This window comes from Scyliorhinus canicula, chromosome 15 (genome assembly GCF_902713615.1).
Source record: "Scyliorhinus canicula chromosome 15, sScyCan1.1, whole genome shotgun sequence".
NCBI lineage: Eukaryota > Metazoa > Chordata > Chondrichthyes > Carcharhiniformes > Scyliorhinidae > Scyliorhinus > Scyliorhinus canicula.
The window spans coordinates 113,075,438-113,098,327 of NC_052160.1; the positions used below are offsets into that span (position 1 = coordinate 113,075,438).

The 22,890-nt window shown below is 45.4% G+C and overlaps 1 protein-coding gene across 2 annotated transcripts in view; it reads left to right on the forward strand.

Annotated features, from left to right (window-relative positions):
• Positions 1 to 1,306: 1,306 nt before the first annotated feature.
• The window catches only part of LOC119978379 (mitogen-activated protein kinase 12-like), an 80,508-nt gene continuing 58,924 nt past the window's right edge, over positions 1,307 to 22,890 (forward strand). The window contains exons 1-2 of one of the 2 annotated variants that reach the window (XM_038819973.1): positions 1,307 to 1,801; positions 1,951 to 2,080. In XM_038819973.1, the coding sequence (XP_038675901.1) occupies positions 1,686 to 1,801; positions 1,951 to 2,080 (246 nt within the window). In that variant the 5' untranslated portion in view covers positions 1,307 to 1,685. The remainder of the gene's footprint in view (positions 1,802 to 1,950; positions 2,081 to 22,890) is intronic. The other variant, XM_038819974.1, reaches the window with a different exon arrangement.

Below are 22,890 nucleotides of genomic sequence, written 5' to 3' on the forward strand. Positions count from 1 at the left end.
TGAGTTTGAGCTTTAGGGCCTATGCAACTGAAAGCTATGCTACAGCTGTCTGGGATTTTCGACCCAGTTATCTTTGCTTTGTTACCTCCGACCCCGTTTTGAAACATTGTTCGCAAAACCTTCCTTTTCCAACTACACATTTCCATTTAATCAGTCCATCTTCAGCGAATAAGCAGCCACATGGAAAGGGGCAAGTAGGGGTCAAGTGGTTAGGGCAACCAGTGATCGTGGCAGGAAGGCTTAGATCACGAAGGAGTAGCATAGCTGTAATGTGCAATTTGGAGATCAACACACTGGGATCTGGGGAATTCAGTGACACGTTGCAAGGACAGGGTTTATGTAGCTGAGGATATATGCCCTGGCATTTTGGATGAGTTCAAACATCCCACCCGGCTTATTCACTCTTCCAACTTCTTCCATTGGGCAGGAGATACAAAAGTCTAAGAACACGCACTAACAGATTCATAAACAGCTTCTTCCCCGCTGTTACCAGACTCCTAAACGACACTCTTATGGACTGAACTGATCTCGTCACACAAGTTCTCTACCGAGTAGTACTACGCTCCTGTATGCTTCACCTGTGTATATGTATTTACATGATGCTTTTTGTGTTTGCCCTATTATGTATTTCATTTCATGTGTGGAATGATCTGTCTGAACTGTACGCAGAACAATACTTTTCACTGTACCTCGGTACAGGTGAGAATAAAACATTCCAATCCAAAATCGAGGCTTAAGTTGACGAGAGTCTGATTTTAGAGGTTCAGTGGCCCAAGAGAACATTGTAGTGAGCGAGGTTTTTGGTACTGGAGGAGATAGGAGAAGGGGTGCAGTGCGGGGAGGCTGTGCTCGGCTACTGATGAGCGAGAAATGTTAAAAATGTGTTCTGCATAATCATAGAGGCTATTTGGCCCATCGAGTCGGCACAGACCCTCCAAACACTCTACCTAGGTCCACTCACAGGCCCAGCCCACCCTTAACCTAACTTGCACATCCCTGGACACTGAGGGGAAGATTTCCCACCTAACGTGCACACCTTTGGACTATGATTAGCTCTGAGAAGTTTTGTATTTTGTTAGTTTGAATGGGAGTTCATGTAATCCTACTAAATAGTAAAGTGGAGAACTCCTAACTTACTAATATAAAGGTCAAAATCGTTGTTTTCCCAAATGTGAGCAGGGTTTTGCAAGTGACTCATCCAAGTAAGTGAATGCCAGACAACCCATTTAACTCCCAAAAGCAAAACTTAGTGTTTGGCTGCTGTCCACAGTCCACTGAGTATTATGCAATTGCACTTTAAAAAAACCAGGAATACTGTACTCAAACGCATTTGTGCAAGAACTGTTTTAGCCTTTTCTGTTCTCATTTTCGATGCTGGTTTATTTGTTAAGCTCGATTATTCGCGAGATGCATGTTTCTGCCAAGTTGATTTCGCCTGTGCCTTTACCAAACGTGGATATTAGCCTGTGACTGGGTACACACCCTCTACCTGGAGCGATTCGCATTTTGGGAGACAGGAAGTGATAACTGGGTTTCTTGAAGCATTGCAAAAACTTTTCACTGCAGCCATTGTTCAAGAAGTTTGCAGAATCTTGGGTGTTTATTTTTTTTTGCAATCGTTGATTTCGCAAGTTTCATGTTTTAACCATCTCCCCCGCCACCCCAGCCCAGAACAACAGAACGACATGAACGACCCGAAAACACAATCCTCCCGCCAAGACATCGAGAACACCATTTGGGAAGTGCGAGAACGATACGTGAATCTTTCTCCCATAGGATCCGGAGCCTATGGCACAGTTTGGTAAATTTACAAGTATATATGCTGGGTGACTGGGACAGATGGTTTGCTTTGATCTTCAGCCGTGTCACATAAAAATATCTCTGCAGCCTGATAGAAACGCTGAGGGAGGAACGTAAATATTGATGTTATTCACATTCTGATATCAACAGCTCTGCAATGGACAGGCGAACGGGGAACAAAGTGGCGATTAAGAAAATGTACCGCCCATTTCAGTCTGAAATTTACGCCAAGCGGGCTTACAGAGAGTTGAAACTACTGAAACACATGAAACATGAAAATGTAAGTCCTCTAACCACCCCCTCCCGTTTCAACAACATCCTCCTTGTGTGTTTTGGGCTCAATGCGAAAGTGTAATATTTGTTCAACGTCATTAGCTGCAAACATCTTTGGAAGTGGGGATGATTGAAGTCAAAGGGGGGAGTTGAAATATTTCTGCTTTCTTAGTTGTTTATCCATTTTACAGTAAATCCCAAGGAATTGCTTCCGAAATCTGGGGATGCCCTATTTTATGAAGCTGACAGACACACAGGCCGCTTTATAACCAGTGTGTTATTTTGCGGTAAGGGTCACTGGTTTACGTGGTGTGTCACTCTTAAGGTCACTAATATCTAAGATCCTGAGGTTCATTGAAAACTGTCGGCAGCTTTTTAAAAATACCGATTGTGATATTAAATGCGAGAACAGAAAAATATCAAAAATATGCACAGATGGTGGAGCTGACCAGTTAAATGCCAAGAGGTTGCCACAAGGCGCTGCCTTTAGACCACATCAATGAAAATAAAATAAAATGAAAATGAACCACAGATTTACACACACCTTCACATAAAGTGTAAGTACGATGTAGAGAAGTAATTGGGGGTGGGTCAGGGTCTTGAGGTTGATGTTAAGATTTCCATACGTTATTTTGAGGAAGAGGAGGGTAGTCCTCCTTGACCAATGTATAAGCTTCAGCCAACATCATCTCTTCACAAATTAGCTGGTACAGTTTGTGGGCCCTTGTTATATATATTCACAAATTTACTACCTTGTGCACATGGATTAAGCAAGCGGATTGCAGGCTGCGAAATGAACATTGACAAGATATTCTGCAAGAGAGTTGTGGGAGAAGGTGACAGGTCAATGAATCTATTTCTATACTGGCTGATGGTGAGATGCCATTGACAGGTTCCCAGTTAATGCCAGTGAAAAGCCATTTTCTTAGAGGGTCCACTTTGCAAAATTGAATGTCTTTGAAACGATGTGAAAAGTGAAAATGATCTCTGTAACTGAAAACAATAAACACTGCAGGAACTCGGAACTAAGGATATGGACCAAAAAATAAGCCAAAAATTGATGACACCCAGCTTTAGAAACAGGAAGATGGTGATGGTGGACCTAACGTTTTTGTAAAAAAACAGCAATTTAAAAAAAGATCTACAGATATAATGTGAATGAATACTGATGGCAAGGTTACTGTGGCATCTTATCCTGGAGTGTTCCCTTCAGAGAAAAAGATAAGTACAGATAAAAAAGAGGAACTGGGAACAAAGAACCATATGGGGCGGCAGGGTTACACAGTGACTAGCACCGTTGCTTCACAGCGCCAGGGACCCGGGTTCGATTCCTGGCTTGGGTCACTGTCTGTGCCCTCTCTGCATGTTCTCCCCGTGTCTGCGTGGGTTTCCTCCGGGTGCTCCAGTTTCCTCCTACAGTCCCAAAAGACGTGCTTGCTAGGTGAACTGGACATTCTGAATTCACCCTCAGTGAAGTGTGGTGACTAGGGGCTTTTCACAGTAATTTCACTGCAGTGTTAATGTAAGCCTACTTGTGACAATAATAAAAGATTATTATTATGATTAACTATCAAGACAGCTTTCGCACTGTACGTTGTTATGGGAAGGATAGGTTTTATGATTTTGAATAATTTTGAGTAATTTTGAATTGAGGAGCATGTATGCAGCATTTGGTGGAAGTACCTCGTAGTGGTTCCCAAACTGTGGGCCATGCCGTCCCATCTTAGAGGTTACATTTGGGGTTGCGAGCTTCCCCCTCTTCTGAGCAGCAATGGCAACTGTGGAGTGGAGATCACCCAGTTTGGAGGCAAGATGGGACAGCTCCTGACCCATTAGATCAATTCCACTGATGGACAGTGAGCCCAAAGTGCTCTTTAACTTTAGAAAATACTTTTGTGGCGAATGCCAAATGGGCCTCAGGGTGTTTCTGCACTGACTTGGATATGGGCAGAGGTCAGCGTGGACAGAGACTGACTTGTGTATGAAGTAGGAAAAAACAGGTCTGAGCTAGAAAGGTGAGTGGTGGCTTCAAACTTTGCTGTACATCTGCTCCTGTCTGGCTGTTGTACAGGCTCCCTACCCCAGACTTCAGAGAGACCGGCGTATGAGACCCAAAGTGGGAGAGGGGAGAGCAACTGGTTAGTGTGTGAGGGAAGGCGAGTTTCTAAAGGAATGAATGTGGGAGGAGGTTTGGAGATGGTGTGTGTGTATCTGTGTGTAGCATAGCTGAGGCCTATATGAGTACATAAAGTAACATTTTACAATCAAGTGTTAAAATGGGAAGCACTGATTGGAGGAGCAGTGATTGTGGGAGAGAGGGAATCTGAGAGAGGGGCGGGAGAATCCAGAGGTGAATTGCACCTGGGGAAAAGGAATGGAGGTGAGGAGACAGGCAAGACCTCAGAGCCATGGAGGAGAGCACTGTTGCTGGAGTTCCCCGCAGATCTATCCACGGCTGCTTTTCAATAGATACCTCATGACATAATCTGAAGACATGCCAGTGTCCACATGTAGATTGATTCAACTTGACTCTAATTCAGCATGATCTCTTTCAATGCCTTCACTACCTCTGTATTGTTAGGTTGCTTGCCTGCAGAATTTACCACTAATTAAACATTGGAAAGACGATGACCATTGTCTTCAAACCCACTATAAACTAAATTTACTAGCCACTGACTCTGTCCCCTCCCTGACCACTGTCTCAGGCTGAACCAAATTATTCACAACCTGTTGTGAGAGTGAACTTGAGCTTCCAATCCCACATCCGCTCCTTTGCAAAGAATATTTTCAGCCTCCTGAATTTGCCAGTCTTCCTTCCTGGCTACGATCATAGGCTGATCTCATCCATTCTTCTGATACCTCCAGACTCAGCTATTCCAATATTCCTCTGACCAGCCTCCCCTCTTCCATATACTTGAGCGTATCCAAAATTCTGGTGCCTGTAACCTAACCCACTCAGTTTTTGTCTGACTTCACCCCTTTGAAGTGTCTTGGATAGTTATAGTAAATCCGTTTTACAAGCAGACGTTATTGTTGCACCAGTGATGAATCCTAATCTTTTGAATGAGCAAAAATGTAAACATGTCCAGAAAAGTATACTGCTCAGTTGTTTTGCTCGCTATGCTTTTTTTAAAGAATCAATCTTGTATAAGATAAATGCCTCTTTTATATTATTATTAATTTATTTTCATTTTGTAATCAATACTTTGTTGCGATAAACAGTCTCTTTTACTCACCATATGCAAGAACCACAATCATTTGATGTGGTAACGACAAACTATTGTCCAAATTTAGAGAAGGATGTGGTGGGGGAATTGAGACCAGGGGCTGGATTCTCCAAAAATGGGGCTATGTCCCCACACCAGAGTAAAAACGCTACCGTTTCACTCTTGACTGTCCGTAAAAAAGTCAAGAGTGATTCTCTCACCTTCAGGGGAGCTGGCAGCGCCCCAGAGTGCTTCTCACAGCTCTAGCTGCGGATACAGGTCCCCACACTTCCTGTTGGGAGTCCGCGCATGCACACGGCGGCGGCCTGCAGCGGGCGCGCTGTGCGCGATGGCGAACTCGGACCGTGAACCGACATCGAGACTGTAGGCCCCCCGAGATGGCACGCGCCCGCAGATCCGAGCCACCCGATTACTCCCCTGGCTGCTCATGAGGCCCCCCACCCGGTGCTCGATCCCCATGCCCCCCACCAGGGCCGCCGCAGACTGAGTCCGCAGCAGCCACCCGGAGTTCCCGACGGCCAATGCGTGGTTAGAACCACGCCACTTGTTTTGCCCGGAGAATCGCTGGGGGTGGGGGGGGGGCCTCTGTCAATGGCCCCCCAGCCGCGGCGCGTAATCCGCGCGAGAGCGATTCTCTGGGGACCCGAGAATCGCGGGAGCGGCGTCGGCTCCGATTTCCGCGTAAAGATCAATTCTCCGACCCCGCGCAAAACACGATTTCGGCGAGGGGCTGCGGAGAATCCAGCCCCACATATTATTGGACAATGCATTGCTAGAGATATTTCCAGGGTAATGAATATCCAGGAGCTGTGCATTATAGGTTATAGGGCAGAAACAAATGTTAAGTTGGACGTCACCATAAGATCCAGAAATGTTGGAGAAATGTACTTGCCCCAGGAAAGCGAAGCTCTGGCCAGGAACCAGACTGTAGCTAAAGCTGAAAAACCAGTAGCACTAGTAGACCAGTTATTGGCACAGCAGGCAACAGTTGCAATGTGCGAAGAACTGTAAATTAACATAGAACAGTACAGCACAGAGTTGATCAAAGTTACTTTAAAATTTAAACAACAGAGTCGTAGATGAGAGACACAGCAGCTGAATCTTAAAGTGTAGTCCAGTGCAGAAGTGCAGTCTTGATGTTCAGAGGAACCCAAGGATTTTGAAGCCAAATTTCAGACAGGGTGTTGGATTTTCCCCTTCAAGTCAAAAAGCCAGAGTCAGGCCATTTCTCAACCGTGAGTTCCTGTTGTGTGCCATTCAACCTCCCCGTGAAAAAACTCATCTCAAATACCCATAATCTGTCAAAATAAACACTCATTCAAAACATTTAGGGTGTGACTTTACCAATAAAGTTCTAAGTGTTGTAGCGAGTGAGAAATGCTGCAAGCTCCCTGACACTCAGCCCCATTAAGCCGTCACTGCTATAGAAATTTAATTGGTCCACTTAAAAAGGCCCCATGGGATTCACGCTACAAATCATAGTTTGCTGGCTGAGGACCTGGGACCGAGCTCGCCAGCACCCTACTAATGAGTGACAGCAGCACATAAACCGCTACCACACAGAATATCCCACTCAGCTCGCAGCCATGCCTCCATGGAGACCAGCTCCATGCTTTGATGACCTGGGACGTCTGCTGGACTCGGTGGAGACCAGACGGTGGTTCTGTTCCCCCGAGAGTCCAGGAGGATAGCCACAGGCAGCAAGTACCGCCTGGGACGAAGTGGCAGCAGCCGTAAGCACGGGGAGCATGACGAGGACTTGCACCCAGTGACACAAGAAGACCAGTAACCTCCGATACACCACTCAGTGACAGCCCGGGTGGCCGCATGGGCCTCGTATCGGGTTTCCACTTCGGTCACCAGCCCCTGGACTGCTGTCATTAGCCAGATCCTCAGCGCGTACCCCTATCCCCAATGGGTCAACCTGTCATCCTGGGATAAGCCTCGAAGAGGCTGGGGATGTCTGACTGCCCCATGATGTAGCTGCCGTGCACACTCCCTGGGAAGCGTGCACACACCCACATGATCTACATGTGGTGGTTGCACATGAGTTGGATGTTCAGAGAGTGGAACATCTTGTTGATGTAGGGCACTCCCAGACAGCCCGGAGTGCGCAAGGCGACATGTGTGCCATCCACTACCCCCTGAACCTGGGACATCCCAGTGATGGCAGGGAATGCTGCTGCCCAGGTATCTTGCTGGGCCTGGTTCATGTCAAAGTGCATATAGTTTGCTGCCCAGGCATATAGGGAATCCACGACTTCACTTGTGCACTGTAGGTTGTGAGATGCCACAGACGATCCTGCTCGATCCCTGGAATGATCCTGAGGCATGGAGGTTCAGGACTGCGGTAACCTTGATGGCTACCAGGAGCGGGTATCCTTCTCCTCCACGTGGGATATGGTACCGGACCACTAACATGTTGAGGCGGAGCCCACTGCGGTACACACTGTGCGCCATCTGTTCAAAAGACCAGCGACGTTTGTACACCTTGGGCCCTCACTGGCCTCCCATTCTGGGTCCCTCCCTGGCCTGATGGGCGGCTGGGTCCTCAGGGTGTGGGCAGGGCCCTGCACATGGGCCGCCAGCTCGAGCTCTGCCAATGTTGCTACCGCTTCCTTCTCTGCTGTCTGACTGCCTGGATTGCCAGCAACACCATGAGGGCAGCTGCTGCAGGGTCTAATCCATGTAATATCTGTAAGGGACTGGAGAGGGTCTGAGACTACTAACCAGTGGTGACTTCCACCCAGGACCCTCCATTTTCCTATTGCTCCACCCCCTGGACCCTCTATATAATACAATACATAGGTTAAGTGGATTGAATGGGCAAGCAGGTGGCAAATGCAGTCGAATAAGGGGGAGGTAGTGGTATTGTTATTGGACTAGTAATATAGAGACACAGGGCAATGCTTGGGGGGCTAAGGTTCAAATCCCACAATAGCAGATGGTAAAATTTGAATCTAATAAAAATCTGGAATTAAAAGTCTAATGATGACCATGAAACCATTGTGCATTGACTCAAAACCCCACCTGGTTCAGTAATGTCCTTCAGGGAAGAAAATCTTCTTCCTTACCCAGTCTGGCTGACACGTGACTCCAGACCCACAGCAATGTGATGGACTCTTAATTGCCCTCTGAAATTACCCAGCATTCAGTTCAAAGGCAATTAGGCATGGGCAATAAATGCTGCCCAGCCAGCGACACCCACATCTCCTGAATGCATTTTGAAAAAGGTGAGGTTCTTCACTTTGAAAGGCTGAACAAAAGTGCAGAATATTTTTTCAATTGTGGGAACCTCTTACATGTTGGTGTTGAGTGATTTGTGTTCCTTATACATGAAAGACTAACTTGCAGTTACAGCAAGCAACTTGGAAGGCAAATGATTTGTTGTCTGATTTTACTGCAGGAGATTGGAGCACAAGTATAAGGAAGTTTTGCTGCAACAGTACGTGACTTTGGTGTGAATCACACCTGAAGCACTGTCTAAAGTTTTGAGTTCTTTACCCAAGGAATGCTGTAGGCGCCTTAGGGGGAATGCAACGATTGTTTGCTGAGTTGATTCCTGGCTTGAGAGCATTTCCCCATGATGAGAGATTGATTAAAATAAGCATGCACTCTCTGGAGTCGAGAAGACTTTGGGGCAGCATGGTAGCATGGTGGTTAGCATCAATGCTTCACAGCTCCGGGGTCCCAGGTTCGATTCCCGGCTGGGTCACTGTCTGTGTGGAGTCTGCACGTCCTCCCCGTGTGTGAGTGGGTTTCCTCCGGGTGCTCCGGTTTCCTCCCACAGTCCAAAGATGTGCGGGTTAGGTGGATTGGCCATGATAAATTGCCCGTAGTGTCCTAATAGTAAGGTTAAGGGGGGGGAGTTGTTGGGTTACGGGTATAGGGTGGATACGTGGGTTTGAGTAGGGTGATCATTGCTCGGCACAACATTGAGGGCCGAAGAGCCTGTTCTGTGCTGTACTGTTCTATGTTCTAAGAATGAGTGGTGATCCCATTGGAACTCGTGGGCGGAATTCTCCCCCAACTGGCGGGCGGGCAATACCGGCGCCAAAGAGTGGCGTGAACCACTCCGGCGTCGGGCCGCCTAGAAATTGCAGAATCCTCTGCACTTCCGGGTGCTAGGCCGGCGCTGGAGTGGTTGGCGCCCCGCCAACCGGCGCCGAAGGGCCTCCGCCGGCTGGCATGTTCTGGCGCATGCACATAACCACTGGCGTGATCTCTTCTTCTCCGTGCCGGCCTTGGGCGGAGCTTTACAGAGAATCCCGCCCATAGATTCTGACGGGGCTTAATAGGATAAATGCCGTGAGGTGGTTTCCCATGGCCGAAGAATCTAGAACAAAGGCATCATCTCAGGACAAAGGATCAGTCATTTAGGATTGAGGTGAGAGATTTCTTCACTCAAAGGGGTTGTGAATCTTTCAAATTCTCTACCTCCATGGTCGTGGATGCTCAGTCATTAAGTATATTAATGGCTGAAGATTTTGAACTCTAAAGAAATCAAGGGATTTGGGGACTGGGGTGGGGGAAAGTGGAGTTGAAGTAGAAAATCAGCATGATCTTATTGAATGGTAAAGTAGGCTTGAGGGACCTGCTTTTCCACGTCCTTAGGTATTTATTTCTTGAAGTGCACAATCTGTTTGGTGAAAAATTACCCCATTGATTAATTCAGGTTTATCTTGTTCTTCACATTATGTGCATAATTGGCAGTTAAACAATACAGCACAGGAGGCCATTTAGCCTAATATACCTGGGTCAGATATAGTGAGCATACAAAAAAATGAAGGTGATGGGAAGGCGCCCTAGTCATCCAGCCTGTTCCACGTAGTTGCGATGCCAATTACACTCCGTACCCCACCAGGAAGCCATAGAACGATCTGGGAGAGTTGAGAAAGCAGATAAACACAGGCCAATTAGGGGAAGGTGAGTTGTAATCTGGCAAATTCTTCTCCTGCCCATTTGGGTAATGAAAATCAATTGAGGCTATCACCCTGCCCCTTGCTAACTTTATAAGGTGACAATTTTTAACAATATTTTTGCGCTGGTGCTTGTTTTGTTACTTTAGCCAGTTTTATCTTTATTCTTTGTAGTCACTCACCTGTACAGTCTAGATTTTCTTTATTTTACTATGTTGTAGATAAATAGGTTTCAGGTGCTTCAGTGCCTGGAATAACAATGTGATTACAATGCTGTTTTCTTCTCCAAAAAAAAGACACTTATTTAGTTAGAAAGCTGGTGAGGGACAATGTTTGTTTAGAACATAGAATAGTACAGCACAGAACAGGCCCTTCGGCCCTCGATGTTGTGCCGAGCAATGATCACCCTACTCAAGTCAACGTATCCACCCTATACCAGTAACCCAACTACTGCGCTACTGTGCTGCCCCTCCAAGTAGCAATCTAAATATGCCAAATAGAACCGTTCTCAATTCAACTAATGACATGAGACCCTGACTTACATTTCCCATGAAAAACAAAACCAGAAGAGTGGAAAACATTAAGCATCCTGCCACAGAATAGTCAATGTGCTGCTTCAATGAGCTCTGCAATGTCAGCAAATGTTTACTTCTGCTCCATGGGGATGCTTTTGGCTTCTCATCTGAAAATAATCCGTCTATTGTAGGCAATCCAACTTGGAATTCCGCCCATTGCAGTACAGATCCAAATCACTGATCTTGCGAAAGCACTTGGTAAATATTATTGTTCAGGGACTTTTGTGTTCCCATTTTTCCTTGCGCTCTTTCACTGTACAAAAATGCTCTGTTGAACTTGTCAGTACTTGCAAATCCCTAGGTTACTTTGATGGATTTTTTTCTTATAAATTTAGAGTAGCCAATTCATTTTTTCCAATTAAGGGCCAATTTAGCATGGCCAATCTACCCAGCATGCGCATCTTTGGGTTGTGGGGGCGAAACCCACACAACCACGGTGGGGGGGGGGGGGGGGGGGGGGGATGTGCAAACTCCGCATGGAGAGTGACCCAGAGCCAGGATCGAACCTGGGACCTCGGCGCCGTGAGGCAGAAGGGCTAACCCACTGCCCTACTTTGACAGATTTCTTTACCGCCTTAAGTGGACATATTAAGTCTTTAGGAAATCAAAACAAAGTTATAAAAGATTGATCTGTATGTCTTGTCTACCAAAATGTTTTCACTCATAAATAGGTAATTCGAGGACAGCATGGTGGCACAGTGGTTAGCATTGCTGCCTCACGGCACCAAGGTCCCAGGTTCGATCCCGGCTCTGGGTCACTGTCCATATGGAGTTTGTACATTCTCCCCATATTTGCGTGGGTTTCGCCCCCACAACTCAAAAAAAATGTGCAGGGTAGGTGGATTGGTCACGCTAAATTGCCCCTTAATTGGAAAAAATGAATTGAGTACACTAAATTTATTTTTAAAAATAAATAGATAATTCTGTGTTTGCATCTTTGAATAAGAGTCAATGGCATTATTCAGAAAGTTTTTATAAATTGTAAATGTTTTCAGCCTCGTCACCATGCTATTAATAGCACAGTCTGTTGCTCTCTTTAACCCGGTCTTGTAGCATTTTAATCAATCTCCTGCCGAATTTTACTGTGCTGATTTAAAGGAAACTTCGCTGCTGTATACCTCTGAGAAGTTGTGGATAATGTTCTGTTATTGATTATGAACAGTCATGTGTCATCGGAACAGGAGTAGGCCATTCAGCCTGTCTAGCCTGCCCCGTCATTCAATACCATCATTGCTGATCCTCCACTTCAGTGCCTATTTCCCACACTATCCCCATATCTCTTCATGTCATTGATGTCTAGAAATCTGTCAGTCTCAGCTTTAAACATATTTAATGACTGAGCTTTCACAGCCCTCTAGGGTAGACAATTCCATAGACCTGTAACCCTCTGAGTAAAAACAAGTTCCCCATCTATTGGCCCAAGTGGTTTCACTCTTGTAGTAACTCGCAAATATTACATCTGACTTTGGTCAGACTTGGGTAACTAATATTCACAGGCCAGTCTCTAGGGTTCCAGAAATAGAACAATCACATTTATTCAGCTGTACACCTTGAAATAAAAACTCGCCAGACCTCTCGTCTTAACAACTTTCTATTAATGACGAGCTACTATCACCATATGAAGTTTGATCTCCAAGTTCAGCCTGAGCCGCACTTTTTCCAATTATTAATTTCTTGCTCTAGAACATGCCTCATGTTTTTTCTCAGAAAGGTTTTTTTTGGCAGACAAAATGATTCATGTGATGCAAGGTACGATTAAGTAAAATGCTGGGCAAGGAACCAAGCAGTGAACCACAATGTCGTTCCTGTGAGTTCTCATAACTACTTGATGCTTTGTTGGTTATGAAGCAAAATTGGAAAGTGAATCCATGCAGTATACAGCTTGCCAAAAGCAGGAGAGCTGAAAATGGGTTATCAACTCAATAAACTGACCAACTTTCAAATACGATTTTGTCTCACCAGAGTAGAGTGCGTTGTATTAGAAACCTGACCCGTTGGAAGCAGTCTGTGTCAGTTTATGTATTGTAACTGCTTGCACGTTTGTGAAAAAAGTAAATGGATGCTTCCCCTTGGGTGCCTGGGTCGGTTTATGAAGTGGGTACGCTGAGAACCAACTGCCTTCACGTCGGGTATATGCTGACTAAAAGAGACAGCTGAAATGAGAATTTTGAAATTCAATTTGACAGGCAACAAGGTATCTAAGTGGCATTCAGTAGAATGCAAACCTCTTATCCGGATGCAATGTGAAAGATTTATGGTCTATAATATCTTTAGAAACACCTGTCTTTGTCCTCTTGCCATCTCCTCCAATTTCCGCGCAGTTTGCCAAGCCTCCTAATTTAGTAACACCAGCAAACTTCATGTCAATTCTCTCGCGCCTATGTCCAAATTAAAGGGCAGAAGAAAAGAGCTAAATTGCTGCCTCTTCCAAGTAAGCCAAGCAGACATACTGAACCAATTGGCCCCCTTATGTGCGATACAATTCTTTGATTTTATAGTTGTAAAAGAAAAAGCAGTCATTGGAGCACATCGTGAACATATCCAGCCAACACTCCAGGACATCCATTTATCTCAATTGGAAACATAGGAATTGGGAGCAGCAGAGGAATATCCGACCCTCCGAGCCTGCTCCGCCTTTCATGGCGGATCTGACAATAATCGCAACTCTACTTTCCTGCCTGCCTCTAGAACCCTTGACTTACCTGTCCATCAAAAATCTACCAAACTCTGCCTTGAATAAATTCAATGACTCAGCCTCCACTGCTTTCTGGGGAAGAAAGTTCCACAGACGAACAACCCTCTGAGAGAAAAAAGATTCTCACCATCTCTGTCTTAAAAGGGAGACCTCTTATTCGTAAATTGTGTACCCCCGTTTTGGTCTTCCCGACAAGAGGGAACATACACCTGCTATCCACTCAATCAAGTACCCTCAGGGGACCTTCCCCTGCTGTAGTAAAACTTTTCTACTTTTATATTCCGATCCCCTTGCAATAAACATCAATATTCCATTCACCTTCCCAGTCACTTGCTGTATCTGCATACTAACTTTTTATGATTCATGTGCCAGGACATCCAGATCCCTCTGTAGCGCAGAGTGCTACAATCTCTCTTTGTGTAAATAGTACACTGATTTTCTATTCTTTCTGCCAAAGTGAATAAGTTCTCGTTTTTCCACATTATACGCCATCTGCCAGATTTTCGCTCACTCGTAGAACCTGTCAACATCCCTCTCACTCGCCGAACTTGTCGACGTCCCTCGCTCTCGCCAAAGCTGTTGATGTTCCACTCACTCGCCGAAGCTTTCAACGTCCTCTCTCTTGCTGAACCTGTCAACATCCCTCTCTCGCCAAACCTGCCGACATCCCTCTCCCCGAACCTGTCGACGTCTCTCTCACTCGCTGAACCTGTCAACGTCCCTCTCGCTCGTCAAACCTGCCGACGTCCCTCTCTCTCGCTGAACCTGCCAACATCCCTCTCTCTTGCCAAACCTGTCGATGTCCCTCTCTCTCACCGAACCTGCCGACATCCCTCCCACTCGCCAAACCTGCCGGCATCCCTCTCTCTCGCTGAACCTGTCGATGTCCCTCTCACTCGCTGAATCTGTCGACATCCCTCCCACTCGCCAAACCTGCCGACGTCCCTCTCTCTCACCGAACCTGTCGACATCCCTTCACAGACTCTCTACCACTTCTTGACAACTTACTTTGTGTCACCTTGGTGTCATCAGCTAATTTAGCTGCCAAACATTCAGGTGCTTTCATCCAAGTCATTGAAATAGTTTGTAAATAGTTGGGGCCCCAGCACTGATCCCTGTGACACTTCCTTAATTACAGATTGCCAACCCGAAAATAACCCACTTATCCCTATTTTCTGTTTGATGTTCGGTAACCAATTCTTCACCCATGCTAATATTTTACCTCTGACACCATGTGCACTCATCTTGCGTAGTAATCCTTTGATGTGGCACTTCCTTACTTCCTGTTTGCTGCCCACTTCTCCATCATGTTGTTACATTAATCATGATTTTTTAAATTTTAGTAGCCAGTTTATTATCTGGCTCATTATCAAGCTCTCTGAAAATCCGTATGTAACAGCTTCCATTGCATTCCTGTTATTTAAAAACTTTTCATTTTCTCAAAAAATGTGATTGAATTAGTGAAGCATGACCCGTCTTTTACAAATCTATGAAGATTCTTGCTGAGTTAATTTGTCTTTCTGTTAACTAATTTCACCTCAGACTACGGACAATGAACATTTTCCCAAACTTGATTAACCTGCCTATAATTTTCTTGTATAACTTGTGGCCCTTTCTCAGTTTAAGGCAGCTGGCAGTGATTTGGGTAGTTGGTAGAAGCAACAGGCTGAGAACTTGGTTTGTTGGTAGATTAACAATAACCACCGAGTTGCATGATAGGAAGGAATGCTCATGGGCTGCCAAGTGTTTGGAGCAGGAATCGCATAATCTCTTCATTGGCGACCTGTGGTGGAGACTGGTGTGCCAGCAAATGCAGGTTTAGCACTTATTAAGTAGATGCAGTCAGTGCACCTTATGGGGAACATTCGCAAAAAATAATCTGCTCTGGATAAACCTGCGGATGGGAAACTGCCGATTTGCTCATGGGTCTGTGGAAAAACCTCAGAGACTGCCATGAGCTTTAACAGGGGTGCACTGAATTGACATAAGTTCCTGTTTCCAGTCGTGCTACTTTCTTTTCCCCCATTGGTCATGACCTGCCTCAGGAAACCACAATACTGAAGGCCCAAACATGTTGGTAACGCTGACTCAAGTTTTTATAAAACAAAATTTCCACGAGCTCATCAGCAGCTCAGCTGTTTCTGCCAGTAGAAGGAACAGAAGGTCGAGCTTTGCAGGCTGGGAAGGATCAGCTATTGGGCCAGATTTGCTTCTAAGACACTGGTACCAGCCATTGGCATAGGGACCTGGAAAATCAGACATGGTCACACAGGGGCACAGAGTGGGAGCACTTTACCAGAACGGCGAGGCTCTGGGCCCCATTACCTGGAGCCATTTGGCATGAATAGCCAACCTGCAAACAGAGATTGCACTTTGTTTGTGGTCAGTGTATCACTCAGCTAATTGAAGCCATTAAATCGGAGAGTGTGGACAGAAGGAAGGCTAGGAGACCAGGAATTGGGATTGAAGGGTTTTTAAAATTAATTTTAATTTTGAGTACCCAATTCTTTTTTTTCCAAGGGGTAATTTAGCATGGACAATCCACCTACCCTGCACATCTTTTTGGGTTGAGGGGGTGAGACCCACGCAGGCAGGGGGAGAATGTGGCAAACTCCACACGGACAGTGACCTAGGGCTGGGATCGAACCCGGGTCCTCTATGCCGTGAGGCAGCAGTGCTAGCCACTGCGCCGCCATGCTGCCCCCGAGATTGAATTGACTTGGAAGGTGAGTGGGTGAGAGGATTAATAGCTGGTTGAATGGTGAGGAGGCATTCAGGAGTTAGTTGCAACAAGCCGGTGTTGGGGGTTAGGGGGAGGAGTGGTGGATTGGGGTCAGGGGTGGCAGTGTGCTTTCTATAAATATCGAGTCGGTTTGGGGGGTGCACACTGAGCTCTGCACTCCTCCTACAGGTACCATGTCCCAAGAGGGCATTGGCAACCGTGGACTTGCGTTAGATTGCTCCATGATTATGTGGGGGCAAATTACTACAGTGATTTGTCATTGCCTCTACCGTTTGGCTGACCAAGAAACTCACCTGTTCTTTAACACCTGCCATCAGGTGTACTGGACGTATTTCAGGCTGATCAACCTGATTTGGCCACATAATGAATGCACCCTCCATGGCCATCAGGTCCTGAGGTGGGACTTGAACTCGGAGCTTCAGGCCCAGAGGTAAGGATGCTACCACTGCACCGCAACACCTCCCCCAGGCTCCATATGAGGGTAAATAAATTTGAATAGCATACCTTGTAGTCTCGAGGTCTTGGTTTACCTAGTGCAGTAGGTGCTGGCTGCTTCAGACAGTGAAGGCCTCAAAAAGGCCCTTATTTTCAATGGCACAGTTAAGTGTACCTCTGGCTGGAAGTGTGCTCATGCTTTCTACTTGCCTTATTGGGGGCTGAGCAGGAAATTCAGCGCCTGCAATATGGGCATAGCGGGGTCAAAAATAAAAGATCACTGCGGTACAGACCACCACTGGTATTTGCTGTAAACCCCAGTACTGGCAGCTACAGGACAGTAAACCAAATAGAAATAAACCATATGTCTCTCCCAACAATTTTAAGTTGAAGGGGTATGTTTAAATCTGCCCACAGAATATCTGATGTTTCACATTAAATTCTGTAGGCGTATTGTGGATGGCAGGAAGGAAAATAGTCAACTCAAGCCCAGCCAGTCTTCCACAGGATAGCATTTCAATCATGCAGAATGTATGGAGACAATAAAACAATGCACTTCTGCCCACAGACAGAATTACTGCAACCTGTACTTTGCTGTTCCATTAAATTCCAGTGGAAGAAATGTCTGCAGCATCTCACTTATTTTGGTTAACTAGAAAATATATAATTTAAACTGTTAGCCAGGGAAGAATTAGAATTCTAGATGTCAACAAACAAAATAGGATCTCTATTGGCTATCCCTGTTCTGTCATTTAACAGTTGACAGCATCAGTTGAAGGCATCTGTGATTGAAATTAGACATTACAGACACAGCTGGGCATGACTAGGTTTAATTGCCAAGAGTGATAAATTTACCATTTATGAGTGCACAGTGGACTAATACTATTAATTTTCAATGCCCTTCCAGTGCATTACGTTTTTTATGCTTTTAACAAAAATTCAAATCCATTAAAAGCTCTGAATTATATGGTGTGAAAATGTTGCCTCCAGCTGCTTTCTCACTGTTCCTGCAATGTCACATATGGTGTAGACTGCTCCTGTTTTCAGATATTTAACCATTTTCACTTTGAGCATTGTGAAACATGGATGTCAGGAATCACATCAACTGAGGGCAGCACGGTGGACCGTGATTCGCACTGCTGCCTCACGGCGCCGAGGTTCCAGGTTCGCTTTCGGCTCTGGGTCACTGTCCGTGCAGCGTTTACACATTCTCCCCTTGTTTGCGTGGGTTTCCCCACAACCCAAAGATGTGCAAGGTAGGTGGATTGGCCACGCTAAATTGCCCCTTAATTGGAAAAAATTAATCAGGTACTCTAAATTTATTTTAGAAAAGTTTAAAAAAAGGAATCGCATCAACTGCAGTGACACTAACACAAAATTACTCAACGTGTAGACTTTATCTCTGTTCTCCAATCCGTGTTTTTCTGCTTCGTTCTAAAAAAATTGTTTACATTTGTCTGTGGTCTCAGCTGTGTCATGCAGTAAACCTTAGTGAATATTAAACCTTCACCCATCAATCATGAGTGTAAGAAAGTCAGCCGTTCATGGATAGTCAGTGTACTGGTCAAAAAGGGCTGCCACAGTATCTACAGACTTAGGGCACAATTCTCCGCACTCACGACGGTGCGGAGAATAGCGGGGTTCGTAAATTTTTACGGCCACGCTAGTCTGACGCCCTCCCGCTATTCTGCCCCCCCACGCCCGACACGAATCGCTGCCGCCGTTTTTTTACGGCTAGCAGCGATTCTCAACTGGCCGATGGGCCGAAGTCCAAGCCCTTTACGGCTGTTTTTACGAACGGCAAACACACCTGGTCAGGCCGTTCGTAAAAACGGCCGTAAAGTCCCGATTTTGAAAACCATGGCACTGATTGGCACGGCAGTACCACGGCCGTGCCAAGGGTGCCATGGGCCCGTGATCGGTGCCCACCGATTGCGGGCAGCGGGTCCGATTCCCGCGCACTCTTTGTCCTTCCGCCGCCCCGCTGTATCACTTCGCGGGGCGGCTGAGGGGCATCCCGGCCCGCGCATGCGCGGGTTTCGCGCAAATGCGCGATGACGTCATCCGCGCATGCGCGGGTTGGAGTCTTCCAATCCGCGCATGCGCGGCTGACGTCATGCCGGCGCAAACTCTGGCAAGCGGGCTTAACAAAATTCGTTAAGCCCGCGATGCCGGAGTTCACGGCCGCGGCATACTAGCCGCGACCGGGGACCAGAATCGGTTCCCGGTCGGGGAGGGGGAGGCTGGCGTCAAACCCGCCCGGTTTTGACGCTAGCCTTACGATTTCTCCCTGTCTGGGAGAATCGCGCCATTAGAATCTCAGGCATACATAGCGATCTTTAGCGAGATATCTTCCCCACCTTTGTACTGATCTATTCTCTTCCTACTGCTGGTGGAATATTTATTTTGATGGAAGAAAATAACTGAGCATTAAATGAAAATTCCATATAATTCTTGACAGATGTACGTTGCAGGTAAAAATAAAACAGGATATTTTGAGGCCGAGTAAACAGTTGATAGGTTTGACATTGTCCAAAGTGGCATGTTTTTTTCACATGTGTAATGTGAGTTTTTTGGAAGAATTTTTTTTAATTTGAGGGCTTTCAAGCATGGATGAGTAGTAAGTGCTAATGGGTAACCAAGCGCATTGATTCAGACATAATTGTCAGGCATAATGGTGGCTTATTAAAAACGTGATTTGTCCATTTTTGATTCAGGTTTTGATCCAGCTTCATCATTTCCCCTCCCGAGGCCCGCTCTGAGGTTTCTAACGATGCCTCATTAGAGGCATCAGTGTTCTTTTATTTTCTTTGCTGAATTCCTCACTTTGGATTTGAATAGAAATATGTTACCAAATTGTGACACAGTGCTTTAGCCCATGGCCATTCTGTAGTTGCTCGTTTTGCTGCAAGGGTAATGAGCACGAGAAGGCTGAAATGTCAAACAGCTCTTGATACTATATGGGTTGGCTTCTATTTCAGTGTAAATATTGTTTTGAGAAATTGCATATCCTCACAAACAATGTGACCTAATGCTCCAGGTATTACAGTGAGATTGTGCCCCCTCGTGGCAAAACATATCAGCAGCAATTGGTATATTCTACATATAATTAAAAGCGTTACTTTTGAAATGAATTTGCCACATCATTGGTGGGATTCTCTGTCAGCTGAGGCTGGAATCGGGAAACATGATTGGGCAGAGAATCAGTTTTGACGCCAAAATCGTGGTAGGCGCCAGTTTCACGCCAAATCGTAATTCTCCGGTGCCTTGGCAGCTGCGTCAATGCGTTCCACTCCGCACGTACAGTAAACACTGTTTGCATATCATTAGTAGGCCTGACCCTGTATTCTCTGGGGTCTCCACGATTCTCTGCCTCCACTGGGGGGAATTCCCGGTTGCGAGGTTCACTTGTGGCTTTTAAAAATCGTGAAACAGGCATTGTGGCTGCTGAGGGAGAGAGGGTGTCCGGAAAGTGTCTAACATCGCCTTTAGTTTGCTGACAGTTGGCCGGGGGCTTCTGCCAGGGCCTGGGGGAGTAGCTGTGGGTGGCCAGAAGGTGGTCTGTGGGATCGGGGTGGATGGGCACGGAACACCATTGCTGCAGCCTGCAAGGCAGCTATGCAGCTGCGCACGCAGCTGACTGCCCACGGTGAATTTAAGGCCACAGGTCGAATGGGTATCCCCCGAGGCCACCCTCATAGGTGCCTTCTGGCCCCAGCGGGATGAGTGTGCTCCAGCGCAACCAGTGCCATCTTGTTGGTTGGGATGAGGGTGTGTAGGGTGTGAAGTGTGTTTTATGCGGCTGCAGCTTATAGGTGTCCTGAGTGCCAATAGCAAATCTGGCGAATCTCACATTGTTTCTCATTGGAATCGATTGTGTTCCACGTGGCGCCGGTGCTAGCCCCTCAACAGTCGCTGAATCGGTCCACGTGTGGCGCCAGTTTTGTTGTCATGAATCCTGCTGCAGCATCAATACAGAGAATTCCGCCCCATTACTTTTGCATTTGAAAATGTCAAACTAAAGGGTTATCAATCAAATATCCATTGTTGTAAACGTAAGCAAATCTGAAGCATTTTAAATTGAATCTATTTGCCCAAGGAAGAGTGAGTAAAACTGAGAATTCAGGTTGCTCAACTAGTTTTTCAAAGCTACCAATGCCAAATGAGAAAGTTGCAGAAAATGGACAATGATTCATAAGGTAGCCAACTTTTTTAAATTGCCCCTTAGGCTCCCCACAGAAGAGTGAGTCTTTACGATGTGGGCCTACAGTACTGCATATAGGCAATTCTACAGAACCGATTCTAGGTTTAGATTGCTACCTCAACTCAAAATTTTACTTCTGTAAGAAACATTTATAACAAGAATTAATAAAAGAATAGAACAATTCAACATAAAATGGATACTCTTTCCCATGGATTGCCTATTTAGTGAATCTAAATAAAGGAAACTATGATGCTATGAGGTGCCAGTTGGCTATGATGGATTGTGGAATGTCACCCCAAAGGATGACAGTGGATAGGCAATGGCAAACATTCAACAAGCGCATAGGTGAATGGCATCAATTGTTATTCCCTGTCTGGTGCAAAAATAAAACCGGAAAGGTGGCCAAACCATGGCTTAAAACAAAATTAGTGCTAGTATTATATCCAAGGAAGAGGCATACAAATTGGCAGAAAAAACAACAGACCTGAGGAATGGGAGCAGTTTAGAATTCAGCAAGAAGGACAAAAGGATTGATTAAGAAGGCGAAAGTAGGGGCAGCACGGTGGTGCAAGTGATTAGCACGATTGCCTCACGGCACTGAGGTCCCAGGTTCAATCCCAGCTCTGGGTTACTGTCCGTGTGGGGTTTGCACATTCTCCCCGTGTTTGCGTGGGCTTCGCCTCCACAACCGAAAAATGTGCAGGATAGGTGGATTGGCCATGCTAAATTGCCCCTTAATTGGAAAAAATGAATTGGATACTCTAAATTTATTTTTTAAAGAAAGGGAAAATAGACTACACAAGTAAGCTTGCAAGGATCACAAAAACTGACTGTAAAAGATCTATCGGTATGTGAAGAGAAAAAGATTGGTGAAAACAAATGCAGGTCCCTTACAGTCAGAACAGAGAAATTTATAATAGGGAACAAAGACATGGCTGACCAACTAAATACATTCTTTATGTCTTTACATCTGTAGACACTAGCAAGTGCAGTTTTGTTGGCTGTGAGACGATTGTTAGTCTCTAATCTCAGGGAAATTGTTGAGAATATCAGGTTTTACAAATGGTTATACTTTAAACTGTCTGTTTAATTTCATGTTAGAATGGAGTTGTGGAACTTATTATGGGCCAGGGTTTAGGGAACACCAAAGTATATCATGGAGTACACCTGACCTCCAACCTTTAATAGATTTTGGTTATAAGGAGCACAAAGGCCCACTTTCCAGGTGTTATACAACAGAGATCTTAAGTATTTTTAAACAAAACAATGTTTATTCTATGAATTCAGTTAACATTTTATAAACACACAGTAAACATTTTGTATCAACTACCAACACAAATACCCCCCCAAAGATACAGTACTCTATAGGCAACCCTTAAAACTTTCCTAACAACATCCATAAGCCAAAAACCCTTTTTCTACAAAAACAGTAGGTTTGAATTCCTTACAGAAAAACAGGTATTACTTTGAAGTTATTAAGTGGTCTGGAGACATTCTTTAGCAGGCAGAGAGAGACCAAAAATGCACCTTCTTTGTTTGAATGCAGCTCCCAACTGAAAACGAAACAAAAAAACTCAGAGCCACACAGCAGCTTCCAGCTCAAAACGAAAGTAAAAGACAGACTCACAGCCCAGCTCCACTCACACAATGACATCACTGCAGCCATTTGATAAAACATACTTTTCTTAAAGGGACCCTCACATGACACCCCCCAAGAAGAAAAATAAACCATCAACTTCAATATGGTTTCATTTTTCACTTTCCTTTAAGAATTATTGATAGTAAATATACTTTTTTGTTTAACAAAACATAACACAGAAACATTTATAATAACATAGTCCATTTTAGTTCCTCTTCCTGCAACTGGAATCCCTCTTCTCTTCGTCACATTCGTGACAAAGCAATGGCTATCATGTTTTCTCGTCCTGTCGCATGTATTCTTTTTAAATGTAATGGCTGTAACAATAAAAACCATCAAAACAGTCTGCCATTGTTATTCCAGAACTGCTCCAAAAACAT